We start from the raw sequence: 18,308 nt of genomic DNA on the forward strand, positions 1-18,308 counted from the left end.
ATTTCATGGCATTTATTATAAATCATTCTGTGCCATACAGTGAAGATAGACTTTTAAAAGAATGATGTTAATGTTTTTGTTCCCTAGGCTAGCACCAAGCAGCAGCTTTTTTGACAAAATCCCAGCCTATGAGAGCGGAATGAGCATCCGGCACTTCTGCCACTGCGAGAAGGAACCACACCAGTCAAGCCTTAGAGGTCATCTTACCTCCAGCTCTTTCCCCTGTTCTCATTTGGCCCATTTTCGCTCCCCTTCCATAATCCCTGCTCGGGATGTCACAGCACAGTATATCGGACCCATCAAGCATTTCACAGGAAGTGCCAGGAACCGTCCCAAGGCACAGCGAGAGGATACTGGCACCCAGAACCGAGGGAGGCGTCAGAACCATAAACAAGCTCCATCGTCTCCTGCCTATCAGAGTGTAAGCCAGTCAGACCCAGAGGGTTTTAACTATTTCTTTCCTGAAGACCAAGTTCTATCCACACATCCTGAATTACCAGCACCAACGTGGCCTACTGAGTCTGGCCTGACAGAGGCGGATGCCCAGCGGCTATGTGGTGATGCCTTACGTAACTCCACTGTGGCGCTTGGCTGTGTTGGCCTGTTGGATGAGGTGATGGAGAAGGCACTGGAGATGTGTGTGGTAGACCAGCAGCTGAAGGATGAGAGAGCCTGGCTGGGAGCCACTGTGCCCCTTCTGGAGAATGAGTGTGAAAGGAGAGTGGTGCAGGAAGAGGGGAGAAGGGAGGAGCTCCGGGACATACTCACCTTCCTTAGGTGCCCGAACCTTTGCAGTGGCAATGGACAATGCACCAAGCGTGGTTGCATGTGTTTTCCTGGGTTTGGCTCATATGACTGTAGCCAGGTCTCTGGTGAGTCCAGAAGGGGTAAACCTGCATGAAAAAATGTTTTTAGCATTAGAATCTATTCTTTAATCGTTTTGTGAGAATGGGACAGCAAGTACAGATACTGTGATTTCCCCCAGCAAACAAAATTCTGCTATATTATTTATGAATTATATTATATAGAATTATTATAGATTATTTATCCCACCTCGACATTGGTTCACTATTTAATCTGATTTAATCATTTTAATAATTACAAGTAAATATTTATATAATTATAGCAGTTATAGTGATAACTAATTCATCCCACAGGTGTTCCACAAGATTATTTGTCACTATAAATGGATAAAAATCATAAGTCATTCATTGATGAATAATTTTTTTATTGTAATCAATGGCAAAAGTGGTATAAGAGGAATAAAACATTTCAGTGCATGGCATTATTGGAAAACAATAACAGTATTATCTTCAACATTTTTGCAGATCAGACCCCAGAGATCACAGAACTGGAGGGTGGAGGACTCTGTGATTTTAAATATAGCTCCTGTTCCACTGTCAAAATTCTTGGGAAAGGCTTTAGAAACACATTTGAACTCAAATGTGAAGTCATGAAGGAGAAGGTGAAGTCTTTCTCCACTCTTTTATTAATTTGTGTTTTGTATAGTTGGACATATCTCTGTGTACAATGTGTCTTTTTTTGTACAGATAGTAGATGATGAGTGGTCACTGAGTGATCCTCTGATGGTTCCTGTGTTGTTCTTCAGCTCCTCTGCTTTAGAGTGCCAGCTCCCTGTTGAAGATGTGCAGTCTGGTGGTGTCCATCACCCACCTGTCACTCGTTGGCAAATCAAGGTGCCTGTTAAACCTTTTATATTCTGAGAGGCATGGATGGTTCCACACTTCCAGTTCTCACTCATTTAACCGAATATTAACATAATCATTTTTATACCGTTCGCACTATGATTGAAAAATTTGAAAGTCTGTGTTCACAAGTGGCGAATGTGTAATATGAAGCCTGCTTTTCAGTGGCAATAATACATTAATCATTTTAAAATAAGAAACCTTGTTCGGAAACACTAACACAGATAACATTTGAAAAAAACTTACTCATCAAGAATAATTAAATAGTAGAAATTTGTCTTCTGTCACGAGTTGGACATAATGGAGGTTAGGACGGATGCAAGTGCAGATAAGAGCTTTTAATAAAGAGAGGAAGGCAGACAAATCCAAATCATGAGACAATAGCGTGGTCAAAAACAAGCAATGGGTCAGGCAATCTGCAAACAGGCATAAACGAGGCAAGGCAAGAATCGAGAACGAGAAACAAGAAACAAGAGCAAAGACAATGAATCAAACCGTGGACCAGGGTACGAACACTTGGTATGGTGACCCTCAATACTTCGCAAAGAGTGAATGCCTGGAAAGTCCTTTTAAACTGTGGTGTGATTGTGTGTGAGATTGGATGCAGGTGTAAGTGATTAGAATGAATGAGTGTTCTGGGAATTGCGGTCCATGGCGGCCATGTTTGTAAGCGTCCATGCAGGATAGGAAATATAGTCCCTGGTTTGCTGTGATATGACATCTTCAATCAACAAAAAAGGACGCCTGCAAGTTTAATATTTGAACTTAATGTTTTGAGCTACTTTGTCTTCTTTCTGCTTTGCACAGGTTTCTAATGATGGCTACAGCTTCAGCAATGCCAAGATATTCACACTGTTTGATGGCACATGTCAAGAGTGCATGCTCAGCAGTGTGGTTCAGTGCACTTTAAAGGTGTGTAAGTGTAAGATATACATACAGAGATCTCTACACAGTAAGATCTTCAGAGCTAGCATTAAAGTATTAGTCATATATCACATATATGTGAAACAATAAGTAAACCCAATGAAAATTATTGGCTTTTTTTGACATATTTGGACAAGCAAACATTTGATCCTCCTTGAAACAGTGCCTATTAATGACGTTGATATACTTAAACAAAACCACAGGGAAAATTTGCTTTTTCAATCATTTATTCATCAGAAATATCAATAGATGTGTTATTCTTCTGTGGAAAAAGTAAGTACATCCTTGGCCCCAGAAGCTATTATTGTCCCTTTAGCAGAAATAACTTTTTGCTCACCAGTCACTAACATCGGCTTGCTAGAATTTTTTACCATGCCTCCATGCAATATGAAAATGGGTTTTCTTGCACATAACGGGACAGTGGTAGCTTAGTGGTTAAGCTGCCGGACTTCTGTCTGGAAGGTCATGGAAGGTTATGAGTTCACATCCCAGCACTGCCAAGCTTCCACTGCTGGGCCATTGAGCAAGGACCTTAACGCTCAACTGCTCAGTTGTATAAATGAAATAATGTAAGTTGTTCTGGATAAGGACGTCTGCCATGTGTAAATGTTTTAATTTTCACATTCATACAATCTGGATTTCTTGAAGGATGTAAAAGTGTAGATGCTTTTCTGCATTTTTATGTTGTGTTGTGGATAAAAATGACATGAAATAAACATGAGGGAGACCTAGTATCCAGTAAAGTGGAGAAGAAGAAAAGACGGGCACCAAGACACACAGAAGCGGTGTGAGGCGGATATTGACTGATATTGAATATTGAATTGGATTCACACTTTAAAGATCTTAGATCTTTAAGAGTGACACACTATGGTTTATTAGTCAAAAAAGTCAAAAAGAAGTATACGAGCTGAGGAGTGATAAAACACACACACACACACACACACACACTCTCGTACAGTCCAGGGCGGCCATGTAGACATAAAACACGCACACACTCTCTCTCTCTCTCTCTCTGTCTCTCTCTCTCTCTCTCTCTCTTTCTCTCTCTCTCTCTCACACACACACACATACTACTATAACTTTATAAGAATAATAAAAAGGAATATTAAGATATTAAAAGGGTAATATCTTATAATAATAATAATAATATATATACTCTTTATAAAAAACAGAATAATAGGATATGTAGGACAGCAGAACGGTAATATAATGATATTATGAAGTAGGAAGTACAGTAAACCGTTTTTCAAGCAGTATAACTATATATAAAATAGAGATATAGAGCAAATATGAAAATAAATTATAAACTAGAAATGCAGGCTCGCAAGGAAGGCCAAGGAACACACACACACACACACACACACACCCCTGGTGAGATAATAGTAAGACCAAGGTCACTCTAGATTGTTTTGTCTCTCCGCTTTTTGATTTTACGGGTTATTCAAATCCCTTGGTTTTGATTCTCTGGGTTATTCGAAATCCCTTGGTTTTGATTCTCTGGGTTAGTCGAAATCCCGTGGTTCTGATTCTCTGTGTAATTTGAAAACCCCTGGTTTTGATTCTATGTGTAATTTGAAAACCCCTGGTTTTGATTCTATGTGTAAGTGGAATAGCCTTTTTCTTGAACATAACAGTAAGGTAGATGAGCTCTTTTTTAACCCTATTGGTAGTGATATCATAGTCTTCTTGAAACCTATGGGTTAGTTACTGTGTAAATACAGTATAAATACTGGAGCTTAAGCTCAGGGTATCAGATCACTTCTGAGAATTCTCATCGGTGTGGATCTCGTGTGGTGGAACGGAACCAATAAAGCTGGACCCTTGCTTCTTCTCACTCACGGCGGGTGTTTTTTTTCTATCTCCAACTGGGCTCAGAGGTAGATGTGAGTATTGGCTTCTAAGTTGAATTTTAAGTGTTTTTGGGTAATAGGCTAAATTTGAGCCAACAGTTGTCTACTGACATATTTGTGGAGCTGCAACATCAAGCAATTATTATTTATTTCAGTACACGCACACATGCTTGCAATCATTACAAACATGGAAAATTGCATCAGTTACCTCAAATCTTAAAAGGCATTCCTCTGAACCATTATGTGTGTTTGGAAACAATTGAGCAGACTTTTGGCCACTGTCTTTGCACTGATCAGTCACATACAGTAATAATGACGTGATTTTCTATACTGTATACATACTGTGTAATGGAAGGCTCTCCTTCTCTTTATCAGTATTTGTTACAAGATGTTCAAGGCCCAAACATTTTTTTTAATGAGATTACTTGTATTTGCATATGAAATTATTGATATTTATTTTATTGATACTGATAATTATTATAATGATCTTTATTTGTATAGCACCTTTTATGCAGAAAACGCAGCTCAAAGTGCTTCACAAGACGATTAAAAAGGCAATAAAAGAAAATACTAAACTTTAAAGTAGGGACTTAATATGGACAGCAAATAATAATGTATAAGTTATTAAGAAACATCATTAGAAAACTGAAAATTAGATTAAATAAAAGCCAAAGAATACATAAAGTACATAAAGAATGAGAGTAAATCAGAATAAAAAAATTTTTAAAAAGTTTATAAAAATGTTAATAAAATTATTAATAAATGTATCCAGTTAATTCTATAGGCATTGGTTATTTTATTTATTCTTAATTCAGTAATTGCATTTGGATGTGTTTATTCTGCCTTCTCAGAACAGCAGCTGTAGTATTGATGGTCAGTGTTATGGAGAAAGTGAGCGCAGTCCCAGCAGCCCCTGTCTCATCTGTCGACCTGATCTCTCCCAGTACACCTGGTCCATTAGTGAGAGTAAGACACTGTACTGTATACAGTTTATATTAAGTAAGAGTCATCTGTGTGACTACTGATGTTGGGGTTCAAAGACCACTGATTCTCATCACTGTAACCTTGTGATAATATCTTCTTGTTCTTCCTGTCAGGCAATATGTATGACTACTGTATATTCAATGAGAAGGAACCACTTTAAGTGAATCCTTCTGCTTCTTTATCATCAGCGATGTATTATAAATCTAGACCTTAGTGTATAAGGTTTTATTTTGTGTTGTCACATTGTTTTCCAGAAAACAATCCTCCCGTGTTTCATTCAGAGCAAACCCAGCTGCAGACATTTTATGGGGAAAACTTTGTGTACCAGTTTGTTTCAACTGATCCAGAAGATTCTGCAGTTCTGTTCACGCTGTTATCTGGACCCAAAGATGCTGTTCTCTCTCCTGCTGGCCTGCTCATCTGGAAAGCCCTGTCATCCTCCCCTGTGACCTTTGAACTGGCTGTGATAGATGACTGTAATGCTGAGACACAGGCTGTTGTAAAGGTGAGGTACCGTTTGCTTGTACTGTTAAACCCACAATCACTTTAGGTAATCCATGAGTCCATTTAGTTTTCTTGAAGACTTCATGGTGAGCATTTGTTCCAGGAGCACAGAGAAGCTAATAAACTAAACAAAACAATACATTTTCCAAAATATGCTACATACTTAAAATAAATGTCTGAATACTTATCTGTATGTGATGCATAACATTTTAGAAGAAGAAGCCTGTATTAATTACATACATATTACAGCATACTGAAATACTTTTCTTCATGTATCCAGGCTTGTTAGAGAGCTAGCGTCAGAGCACAGGGTCAGCCATGATACGGCGCCCCTGGAGCAGACAGGGTTAAGGGCCTTTCTCAATGACCCAACAGTGGCAGCTTGGTGGTGCTAGGGTATGAATCCCGACCTTCTGAGCAATACCCCAGAGCTTTAACCGTTGAACCACCACTGCCTTTTTTAGAGCATATCATGACCACAAGAGGGTAGCAAGTGGCTTTCTAAAATGTGAATTCACCAATATTATACTTTATATACATACTCAGCTCAGGTTTCTGCAGAATGTTCAACAAAATTAAAAGAATACCATGTTTTGCAATAATCTTTGTGGCTAATATAATGGAAATTTCTGGTTGCTTACATCAAATTAACAGCTTATGGACAGTGATTTTTAGCCTTTAACTTCATATTAAAAACAGTGCTATTGAGACTGATCTTATTGCATCTGAGTAATTTCAGCACATACATATTTCCCAGGTCTCAGTTCGCCACTGTGACTGCTACCACGGAGCCTCGTGCGTGACCAACATGAACTTCCCTCCTGGTAGTGGCGAGTATCTGTGTGTCTGCCCAGCTGGTCTGGAGGGAGAGAAATGTCAGCTTAATGTGAATGACTGTGAATCAAACCCGTGTCAGAGAGGTGAATGTGTGGATGGACTGAACACTTTCACATGTCTCTGCCCAGCAGGTGTTACTGGTACATACTCATACTTTTACATATTTAATGTTTTTTGTATGGTACAGAAGCCCTAAGTGCCCATGCATTATTATTATTATTTTCTTTCTTGTTTTCTCTCAACATGATCTCAACTTAATTTTCTCATGATCTCGACATAAGAAAAGTTGTTTTCTCATGATCATGATTACATTTTTATGTATACTCGACATAACAACATGTTTTTTATTGTTCTGGAGGCAGCAAAAGCTTAGCGCAATCCCACAGCATCATGGATGAGCAAATTAGTTTTTACTTTAATCAGAGACTCACTCGAGCTGAAATAGCTCTGTGTCTGTCAGTGATTGATGACTTCCACATTAGTTTAAAAGGGGACACCCCTCTCTCTTAATGTGCAGATAAAGTCCATCTCTACACCAGGCAATGATTACATTTATAATGGCGATGGCAAAGACGCCAATGTGCATGCAACACCAGTCCCATTCACAAGGCGCCAGATATTTTCATGATAAACTGATGTAATGAGAAAACAGCTTTTTGTTATGTCGAGATCACAAGAAAACAACTATTTTGTTGTGTCGAGATCAAGAGGAAATTAAAGTCAAGAACACGAGGAAACAAGAAAGAAAAAATAATAATGCATAACTATTGAAAGACATACCGATCAGTGAGATTAACATTTGCTATCATGCTTAAGGTTGGTTTAGGCCTTTTTGATGCTGTGCGTTTACTGCAGGTGTGATGTGTGAAGAGGACATTGATGAGTGTGTGTCAGCTCCATGCTTCCCTGGGGTGTCTTGTAAAAACACACAAGGGTCATTTTTGTGTGGACCCTGTCCAGATCACTATACCGTGGATGGGACAAACTGCATCCGTGAGTTCATACCTCGAAAGTCTCACAATCCTTTTTGAGCAATTTGTACTTAAGCTCAGTGACTGTGAACAAAACAAAACACTGATTTGTCCAGACTTTGGCGTCATCATCATCATTATTACTATTATTATTAGTAGTAGTAGTGGTACTAGTAGTAGTAGTAGTAGTAGTAGATGTGCCTCCTCTAATGGAAATTGGTTGTACTGGTTTGAAAGGTAAATCTAGACACAGAGACCGTACAGAAGATCAAGGAGTCAACCTCAGACACTTCAAACCCAACCTGAGCCCAGGTAGGAGCCTTAATTCAAATATAGACCTCAAAGTGTGGGAACACTGCAGATTGACGTCTATATTAAGACCTTACAGACTGTATTCCAGCTTGCTTCAGAGGTTTGCCAGCTATCTGACAAGTTAGCATTAGTGGGTAGTGACATAGCGGTTAACAAGTTGCATAAGCCTGCTAAATAACCTGAGATTACTTAGTTACATTACTCAGTCAACAATATGACTGTTCAGTACAAAACAAGCAATTTGGCCAAAGTCAGACTTGCATTCATCTCTGGAGTGTTCCGATGCTGATAATAATGCTGCCTTCTGCCCTCATTTTCCTTCTGACTGGAATGCAATTACATTTTTGTTATATAATTAAAAAGTTATTTTTCTTCTGTAGCTCAGAGCCCGTGTTCCAGTCAACCTTGTTACCCAGGAGTCCAGTGCTTTGAGAGTGTGTATACATCTGCTGGATATATTTGTGGTCCCTGTCCTCCAGGTCTCCAAGGCAACGGACAAACCTGCATGTCAAGACCAGAAAACAGTAAGTAGAGATAAAATACGACATGGCTGTTCTGGTTAGGTCACAGAAAACAGACCAGTGAAAAGCAGATTATCCTTGAAAGTGTCTTTATAATTCAGATCAAGGTTATTGATTTGAATGTTGAATATTTTAGCTGCTCAGGCTTGGCCTTCTGACATTCAGAACATTTTACAGGGCTAACACCAGGCACTAGAGAAGGGAACAGACCTGATGTCCTTTCCTCTTCATCATTCTCCACTTCCTCCTCGTCTCAGAAATCCACTGACCCTTCTATTATAGCTGAGAGGCCTCTATTCAACAAGAAGACACCATCACTCATTGATAGAACGACTTATTTAAGCCCTGTTAACCATGATAACAGAACGGCAACAGTTTCTGGTTCTGGAGGGCAGCTTCATGAGGAGTACTCAGAGCCTGTGGTTGTGGAAGATGGTAGGACTTGCACTGACTCTTCCTGTTTTCCTGGTGTGCCTTGTGAGCCTTCTGCCACTGGACACTTCAAGTGTGGCCACTGTCCTAACGGATACAGGGGGGATGGAATCACCTGTAAAGGTGAGCTAACCTCCTAATGATTGGCCTTCAAGTCCATTAAAGTCAGTAGATGACTATATGCATGGATGATATTTTTTTGTATACCAGTGTCTTCAGTGTAAATGCTTTGTAATGGTCAGTAAGTTTTTCGTTACAGGAAAGTCTTCAGGTTAGAGGACTTTGCGGTTTCAGGTTTCTTGGTACAAGCTGCATTTCTTTTTGTTATTTTAACTTCAAGAGAGAGAAAAAAGAGAGGGTGATGAGGGAATGGAAAAAAGTATAACGTCATTCTATAATAAACAAAAAGAGAAATCATTGGGAAATTGCTGTGGTATAACAGGAATAAAACACTTCATCACACCATCCCACAAAATGCACAAGTTTAGTTTATAAGAATGTTATAACATGCACAATTGTGGTTTCGTGCTCTGTGTGCAGCCATGTGTCGTTATCCGTGTGGTCAGAACATGGAGTGCTCTCTGCCTAATACATGCACCTGTAAAGAAGGATACACTGGATATAACTGCCACATCGGTGAGCTGTGTTTCCTCCATTAGCTACTATCTTCATCAAGCTTCACACATAACACACTATCCTTACATCAAACCATGGTCTTAAAATCTGTTCCTTTCTATCAGCTGTGTGTCGCCCTGACTGCAAGAACAGAGGGAGGTGTGTCAAGCCCAATGTGTGTGAGTGTCCTATAGGCTACAGTGGACCAACCTGTGAGGAAGGTGGGATTTGTGTTCCATATTTTTTTACTCTTTCTCAATCATTGATATTCTAATGCATAACATTTCGGAGTGAAATTTATGATGAATTTATACAATACAATATAGTTTCCACACTGCAAAAAAAAATAAAAATCATATCTAAGCAAGTGTAAATATCTTGAATATAGTCAATTGTATGAAGGGTTTCCTATTATAAGATTAAAATAAATCAAATCTAAAAGGATTACCCCTTTTTCCAGACATTTTTACTAAATTCAAGTTTTACATTTTCTTATTCTATTGGCAGATAATTTAGCTTCTTTCTAGAAATAAATGCTTAAAATGGCCTAAATTGAACAGTAGAACAAGGCTATTTAAAACTTGAAATTAGTAAAAAAGTAAAAATAAATAAATAAATAAAATAAAAAGTCTACAAATTGATGAATAATCTTTTGAATTTGGCTTATTGTAAACTTCTAATAAAAAATAATAGATTAGTTGAACTATATTTAAGATATTTTCACTTGCTAGGATGTCATTTTTTGCGGTGCATCGATTATATAGCTGAAAGTAGTTCAAAATGTTCTCTTTGCTTTGCCCTCCAGCAACATGTGATCCACCATGTCAAAATGGAGGCAGTTGTTTGTCCAGAAACCTGTGCACCTGCTCCTATGGTTATATGGGGCCACAGTGTGAAATAAGTGAGCAGAAATTTCACTTCTTTTTATTTCTTTAAGCGGTGCATTCTGAAAACAGTGTTTTACCTTAAAAATCTTGTACATTTTAAGCTTTATGAGTCATTTGATGAGATTTTGTCTAGATTTGATGAGATGAAGCTCTAAGATCCAGTTTTGTGATTCTTAGTTTAAGTTTAAGAAACTGCACATTGATTTTGTCTGTGGCTCTGTGTCTACAGTGGTGTGTACTCGGCACTGTGAGAACGGTGGGGAATGTGCATCTCCTGAAGTGTGCAAGTGTAAGCCTGGCTGGTATGGACCAACTTGTAACTCAGGTACCTGCTCTTATCCTTTAGTACATGTGTGTAGTAAGGTATTAACGTTGTTATAGGAAAATAATCAATGGTGGAATCAGTTTTGACCGTTAATGTTAAATAATCTCCTTACAGTAAGCTTTATCAACGATTATACATTTTCTTTTTCATTGTTAAATAACAACAGGTTTTTGTTTGGAGTTTTTTTTTTTTTCATTTATTATTTGGCTTAGATTATGTCACTCAAAGCTTGTTTCTGTGCTTGCACTTTTATTCTCATCAACAATCCTATATTCCATTAATATACAAATAAAAACACCTGTAACCTCACATGTGCCCATCAACCTTCAGATTTCTACACACTCATAGCAATTCCCCTGAAATGACTGTAAAAATATGTTTTAAAATATTTAGGGTGACTTAAATAGAAACCTAGGTCCCTGGCTCGACGCTGTTCAGTAATCATTTGTAATCTGTTTGTCTTTCAGCTGATTGTAAGCCTGTGTGTCTGAATGGTGGCACCTGCATCAAGCCTAATATCTGTGCATGTCCGAGTGGCTTCTATGGATCACAGTGCCAGATAGGTACAGCACTAGCGTGTTTTCTGATCCTTGATATCTGTGATACATTTGCAAAAGCATATAGTCAGGAACAGTGTGTGTGCGGCAGGAAAAAACCCTGTATAGGATACTAGTCCATCACAGGGCACCATGAACATATACATTCACATTCACATCCAGGCGTAATTTAACATAGCCAGTCCACCTACAGGCTTGATTTTGGGAGGTAGGAGGAAACTGGAGAACCAAGAGGAAACCCACACATATACAGATGCCAATATTTACTCATATTATTATTATTATTATTATTATTATTATTATTATTATTACTATTATTATTATTATTGCTTTTATATTTCATTAGATGCCATTAGCTGTTTAATTTGTAGAGCTGCTTAATTGTCTACCTAATGGATCCTTTGTTCTGCAGAACAATATAAAAATAAACGGATAATGTAGAGTGCTGTATTTTCTGTTGTAGCTGTGTGCAACCCTCCCTGTAAAAACCGTGGTCAGTGCATGAGGAACAACGTGTGCTCCTGTCCTGAAGGCTACACTGGCAAGAGATGTCAAATGAGTGAGTGTTACATGACTACATTTATTACATTATAGCCCCCCAGTCAAAGGTAATCGCATGAGTTAATTGTTTCCCAATGCTCGGTTATACCTCCCCTGACCTCCGCTCTTCCACTGACTATGTGTGTCATTCAGTTACAGTTTGTGGTGCCTGTTTTTTTTTTTGGATCCAATTTGCCTTTCTCACAAGTCACACACAGATTTGGCCTCGTACACACCACGGTAGTGATCCTGGAACGTGTCAGTGTTGTGTTCTACTTGGACGTAAAGCACAAAAGGCTACGTTTTAAGTTGCATTTATCTCTGTGCACAGCCTATTAATGTTTTGTTTCATTTTTGTCTGAATGTTTGGTTACATACAAATGTTTATCATTTCATATTGTCCTGGGTTTCAGTTACGAGGAACACAAGCCCATCTTTGCTAAAATAGTTTCAACTCTCGTTTTACTCTTGCACATGTTTGTGTGTAGGTGTGTGTGATCCGATGTGCATGAATAAAGGAAAGTGCGTTGGTCCAAACACCTGTTCCTGTGCTTCTGGCTGGCGGGGGAAAATCTGTGATGTCCGTAAGTGAACTTTTACAATAAATAAGACACGTCTTCTAGTCTTTAACATGTTTAATATACTGTACAATATGCTGTAAATTTACGGTATTTATTTTACAGCAAAGTGCTGTTTTATTATTTTACAGGATAGTACAGTATACGAGTAGGCAATTACAGTTGCACTGGTTCACAATAAAAAAAAACAACAGAAAATGCAATGCATGGTGGGATGTCTATCGTTTTTGGTAGGGATGTGAATCTAAAAAAAATCTCCTTGTGTTGACCTTGAATTTAACATTATATGCTTGTAAAAAGTTGAATCAGTGCAAGTTTGTTAAGCTAGTTGTGGTGGCTCAGTAATTACAGTTGTGAGTTTAAATCTCATTATAGCAGAGGCTGCCATGGTTGGGTCCTTGAGCAAGACCATTTACCTTCTGCTCAGTTAATAATAATAATAATAATAATAATAATAATAATAATAATAATAATAATTCCTTAGATTTTTAGAGTGCTTTTCTAGGCACTCAAAGCACTTTACATTGTATGGGGGTTTCCTAAACTATCACTAGTGTGTAGCATCCATCTGGATGATGCGACGGCAGCATTAGTGCACCAGAACGCCCACCACACACCAGCTATTAGTGGAGAGGAGAGGAGATGTAGCCAGTTCAGACACGGAAATTATTAGGGGTCATGATAGAGAAGGGCCAATGGGGGAATTTCGCCATGACACCGGGATTATACCCCTATTCTTTAAGATAAATGTCCTGGGATTTTTAATGACTACAGAGGGAGACAGCCAAATGAGCAAATGTACTGGATTTATAATTACATTTTAAGTATTTTACTTGCAAAGTTTTCAGTATATTACTGGAAAACATACTGTAAATGTTTACTGGAAAAATTTTTGTAAATATTTTATTTACGGTAAGTTATAAATGACTGATTATTATAAATAATTATTATTTCAAGTTTACTGGCAACTCTGCTGTACATTACTCTACAGTAAATGTTTTATAGTGTAGGTCATGAGAGCATTACAACATCTTAAGCACACACATTAAGCATAATCTCTGTTCTGTATGAAAGCGGTTTGCTTACAGAAGTGTAAAAATGGAGGAGAGTGTGTGGGACCCAACACGTGTCACTGCCCTGCTGGATGGGAAGGCTTACAGTGCCAGACTCGTAAGTCTAACTGATATATTTCTGATCATTACACTGTAATATATTACATTTTTAACCTTTCTTGTAGTGGATTTGGCCTTTTGATGATTTTCTGAGACATAACGATGAGAAATACTGTACCATTAAATACAGCCTTGTGCAAGCGCAAGTGCCAAAATGGAGGAAAGTGCGTGCTTCCAAACTTCTGTCAGTGTCGCTCAGGGTACACAGGATCAACCTGCGCTGCCAGAGTAAGCTGAGTTTCTTTATACTTCTTCTCTATTTTTAGATTATTATTACTACAGGCCATACTTTGAAAATATATTATATCATGAGCATGGAACATAAAGTAAGTCTGAACTTTGTATTTGCAGACCAGATGATGAAAGAAGAAGATACATATGAGGAGATGGTTTTATAGACAGTGTCTGTACCCACCTCAAAGTCCACAGGAGTGGTTATGTGTGTGAGAGAGAGTCCGTGTCCTTAAGTGTATGTAACGGTGTATATGTTCATGAATGTGTATCTCAGGCAGCAGCCAAGAAAAGAATGTTTACCACTCGAAATGTTGTTTTTTGCTATGATCACACATCTAATTGTGCAGTCTCACTCTGCTGTTTTGCCACAAGGTGAGTGCACTCAACAAAGTGCGTCTGCCAAGTGTACTTCTCATGAGAGTGTTATCTTATTCTCCATTTTCAGCTGTTAATGTCATCGTTTTTTTAAGCTGTGTAATACACACTGTGTAAGAGAAATTGTAAGGATTTACTGTATACACAGGGTGCTTATGCCTAACAGTGACCTGAGAGTCTAACAGACTGAGCTTTTATTCTATACAGGTCCATTTCTTAAAGAAATTAATGGAGCATTCTTTATTTTACTTTATTTTATTGATTTTGTAAAACAACAGTTATAGAGAAATATATTCTGCTTTAGGCTTATTTGATGTATATGTATTTTATATTGGAATATAATAAATGTTAATGTACATTTGTAATCCTGGTGATTTTGTGGGATTTTTTAAATTGGTTTTAAAATATGAAGGTATTTGATATAAAAAAGAATAAAACACGACAGGGTAGGCTGTCGGGTGGTGTGTTTGATTATTTTCCTATAACAGCAGTGTTTTATTCCCCTTACAGTGATTTGGCAATGATTTCTATTTTTAATTTATTTAGCAATGCTTTTTAACCATTTATAGTTACATTTAATGTTATTGAATATTCACAAACACTTTATCAGTTATGTATCTGTTATCAGTTACATTACAGCGGTTACAAACAGTTGTTCCCTCACCAGCCTCTCATTTTTCTCTCTTGAACTTAATAAGACAAAAAATATATCTTATGTTACAGAGGGACTGTAAGGTGCAATGCGTATTCCGTACATTACAAAATTTACGGTTTACACATGGCAGTATTTTTTTTTCTTACCTGACACTAGGGGGGCTCCGTAGAATCCTATAGATTTTATTTACAGAATTTTTTTTTTTTGTAAAATCGGAATTTACAAGAGCTCCATGAAGTTCTCTATCAGAGATAAATGTTTTCATTTATTTACCATCACACTGAAAGCAGACATAATCCTGTCTCTCCCCTGTGTGCGTGGAGTCTCCCCATGCTTCAGGGGTTTCTTTCGGGTTCTTCGTTTTCCTCCCCCAGTCCAGAGGCATGTGTTGTATGCTGATTGGCATCTCTAAATTGTCATTAGTGTATGAATTGGTGCGTGAGTGTGTGTGTGATTGTGCCCTGCGATGGGTTGGCACCCGGGCCAGGGTGTCCCCAACCCTGTGGGATAGGCTCCAGGCTACCTGGGACTGAAGATGGATGGATGGATGGATGGATAGATGGATATATAATACCACTGAACTGAATGTTCATTATAATATCTGAAAGCAACACAAAGTAATCACACACGCACATAAACTTGTGTTATAATTTATTTAATGTCAAAAATCACACAGTATACATATAACATAATGTAACAAATTTGTTTAGAAATGTAAACAAATGTAAAAAGTACATGATAAAAAGTGAATGAACAAACTTGAATGAATAGCACCATGTTGGCCAAGTCTCCAGCTCTGAGGGAGTGTAAGTGCTGAGATCAGAAGAGTTTTTTTCTGTCCTCGCACTGAGGGCCGGAGAATGGACTGCGACAGCGACATTTGTCTGGAGACACACACTTCCCACCATTCAGACACGGTTTCTTACACACAGCTGTGGAGAGAAAACAATATGCATATTCCTTCATCTGAAACTGATCTGAGATCAGCATTACAGTTTTTACAGACCAAAGAAAGCAAACAAGCTGACAGTCTGGCTTATATTTAAGCTCCAATCAATAGTACAGTCCAGTAATATTATTTAATAGAGTCACCAGAGGTTGAACTATATAACTATTGCATATTTTAATATAAATACTTTATACAATGTGCCAAGTCCACAACATGTATATGTTGATAAACATACTGTGAACAGACAATATAAGAGGTTTCATGTATGTATGTGTGTACAGTGTGTGTGTGTGTGTGTGTGTGTGTGTGTGTGGTTTGGCTCACCGATGTGACAGGCTCCCCCCAACCATCCCTCTGGACAGCTGCAGATTCCTGGAGCCACACAGCTGCCTCCATTCTGGCAACCCTGAGGACAAATTGCTGTAGAAACAGAACCAGCACACACACTCAAAATAGCATTCAGTCATGAAACACACACACACACGTTTTCCTACTGTATATTTCTTTTACAGTTTCTTTAGAAAACTTTGCAATCCTAAATAGGCCCCAACCCTACAATTACTCATTTCATCATTAAAGGTCATGTAAAGGTTTACTGTATCATTTCTCACATATCAATTCATATCAGTTTACTGTATCATATCTCTCATATCAAAAATATAAAAACTGTTAAACAAGGATTATTGAAAATTTAAGATCTGAAAATCTAGCTTGTAAAAATACATGCTTAGGATAAAGCCAAATACACTTAGAATGTGTTTTAATCAAATTCCCATGATATGTGTTTTGAGAACTCAAATCATTTGAATGGCACATTCCCCATGAATAAATCAGGACTCCTTAATTTCCAAAATCCACTTTTAGCACCTTCCTACATGGCATTATTTCTTGGGCGGGTAATTTTGATAAATTAGTAAAAAAAAATCAACAAACCTTCTTGACATTTAGATCCAGTCCAGCTGGAGGGACAAATGCACTTAGCCTGCAAGTTCACTGCAATGCACTCTCCACCATTCCAGCAGCCACCATCACATGCCACTGTTAAGCACAGACACTCCAAAGTTAACTATCCACTCATCTTTCTTTTTTTTTTTTCACTCTACCTGTCACTGCATTTCTGCATTTGTACCTTCACCAAATCTCAGTCACAGTCCCTTATTATTTAGTTTTTTGCTCTGTTTCTCTAAATGTGAAATCTGTACCCTCAAACAATTCATTCTCTCAGAGGTTCAAATCACAACTAGTGAGAGTTTACTGTAGAAACATTCAAAATACCTTTTTCACAATATTTCCCACCAAGTCCTGGAGGACATCTGCACTTTCCAGGACGGAGACATTCACCCCCGTTTTTACACTTTGGCTCACAGTTAGCTGAAATCAACAATCACATTTTTACATTGAACTTCTTCAGTTTGTAACAGATATAATTGTTTCAATATGCAGAAAATGAAATCTAGGCTCTGTTTAAGGTATTAAATATCCAAAGTGGAAACTGTATACATTTGTGCACCCACACTGTCTCTCTCTCTCTCTCTCTCTCTCTCTCTCTCTCTCTCTCTCTCTCTCTCTCTCTCTCTTTCTCTTCACAGCTTCCCACACTCACTAAATAAGTAAAAAGTGGAAACATCACCATACTGGCAGGTCTCTCCTTCATAGCCCCGTGAGCACAAGCAGGTGCTGTTTCGGATACAGATCCCAGCATGTCTGCATGGTGGATCACACACTGCATTCAGGTCAAACACAAAAGGTAAGGAGATGCCACGGGGTGAGTCAGATCCTCCCAGACACACACCAGTCACCAGAGCCATCATGGCCATACAGAGCAGTGAAGATGACTGATTAAACATTGCCGTTCTCTTATCCACACACACTCACACACACAAGTAACAGGCAAGAGTGAGGGTCAGAGAATGGTGTCCAGCTCTCTGGATATGCAACCCTGTTCTACAGCACACCTGCAGGAGAGAGGAGGAATGACAAGGAACCATGGAAAGGAAGGACTATGACAAAAACGGGAGTGGAGAGTGAGATTTCTATAGATTACAAAGGCGTACATGATATTTGATAAATGTTACAGGTGAGCCTGACTGTTTCAGTTTTGAGTTTTGATAAAGATTTGTACTAGACAGTGATAGATCTTCTTATGAGCTTTTATTTGATATGATTTTTACCCAAATTCTCATTTACACCAGTCTGGTTCCTAAAGTATGTGTCAGTATGGTGCTGGGTCTTTAGTTTTACAGATAAGCATTTCATCACAAAATTAATCATATCCAATTGAAGTAATGATCTGGGTAGACAAATATCATTAAATGTCAATTTAATTCCCACTCATATATAGACTAACTATCATAAATAAAGATTGGTACTGTCTCTATGA

The 18,308-nt window shown here is 38.2% G+C and overlaps 2 protein-coding genes across 2 annotated transcripts in view; one reads left to right on the forward strand and one right to left on the reverse strand.

Annotated features, from left to right (window-relative positions):
* vwde (von Willebrand factor D and EGF domains) overlaps positions 1 to 14,682 on the forward strand; it is a 31,849-nt gene extending 17,167 nt beyond the window's left edge. Inside the window, exons 12-32 of the mRNA XM_017491116.3 lie at positions 88 to 872; positions 1,329 to 1,465; positions 1,551 to 1,697; positions 2,514 to 2,618; positions 5,332 to 5,446; positions 5,719 to 5,969; positions 6,726 to 6,945; positions 7,661 to 7,798; positions 8,014 to 8,088; positions 8,469 to 8,612; positions 8,787 to 9,164; positions 9,582 to 9,677; positions 9,782 to 9,877; positions 10,462 to 10,557; positions 10,773 to 10,868; positions 11,336 to 11,431; positions 11,889 to 11,984; positions 12,454 to 12,549; positions 13,618 to 13,713; positions 13,846 to 13,943; positions 14,067 to 14,682. Coding sequence (XP_017346605.2) covers positions 88 to 872; positions 1,329 to 1,465; positions 1,551 to 1,697; positions 2,514 to 2,618; positions 5,332 to 5,446; positions 5,719 to 5,969; positions 6,726 to 6,945; positions 7,661 to 7,798; positions 8,014 to 8,088; positions 8,469 to 8,612; positions 8,787 to 9,164; positions 9,582 to 9,677; positions 9,782 to 9,877; positions 10,462 to 10,557; positions 10,773 to 10,868; positions 11,336 to 11,431; positions 11,889 to 11,984; positions 12,454 to 12,549; positions 13,618 to 13,713; positions 13,846 to 13,943; positions 14,067 to 14,075 — 3,370 coding nt within the window. The 3' untranslated portion in view covers positions 14,076 to 14,682. The remainder of the gene's footprint in view (positions 1 to 87; positions 873 to 1,328; positions 1,466 to 1,550; positions 1,698 to 2,513; positions 2,619 to 5,331; positions 5,447 to 5,718; positions 5,970 to 6,725; positions 6,946 to 7,660; positions 7,799 to 8,013; positions 8,089 to 8,468; positions 8,613 to 8,786; positions 9,165 to 9,581; positions 9,678 to 9,781; positions 9,878 to 10,461; positions 10,558 to 10,772; positions 10,869 to 11,335; positions 11,432 to 11,888; positions 11,985 to 12,453; positions 12,550 to 13,617; positions 13,714 to 13,845; positions 13,944 to 14,066) is intronic.
* Positions 14,683 to 15,613: 931 nt separating this feature from the next.
* On the reverse strand, positions 15,614 to 17,863 carry seraf (Schwann cell-specific EGF-like repeat autocrine factor). The gene is made up of 5 exons (XM_017491118.3): positions 17,559 to 17,863; positions 17,204 to 17,299; positions 16,862 to 16,966; positions 16,253 to 16,348; positions 15,614 to 15,911 (listed from the first exon to the last, which is right to left on the reverse strand). The coding sequence occupies exons 1-5, from the start codon at positions 17,773 to 17,775 to the stop codon at positions 15,799 to 15,801; spliced, it is 627 nt and encodes a 208-aa protein (XP_017346607.1). The 5' UTR covers positions 17,776 to 17,863; the 3' UTR covers positions 15,614 to 15,798.
* Between the last annotated feature and the right edge of the window lie 445 nt (positions 17,864 to 18,308).

This window comes from Ictalurus punctatus, chromosome 17, assembly GCF_001660625.3.
Source record: "Ictalurus punctatus breed USDA103 chromosome 17, Coco_2.0, whole genome shotgun sequence".
NCBI lineage: Eukaryota > Metazoa > Chordata > Actinopteri > Siluriformes > Ictaluridae > Ictalurus > Ictalurus punctatus.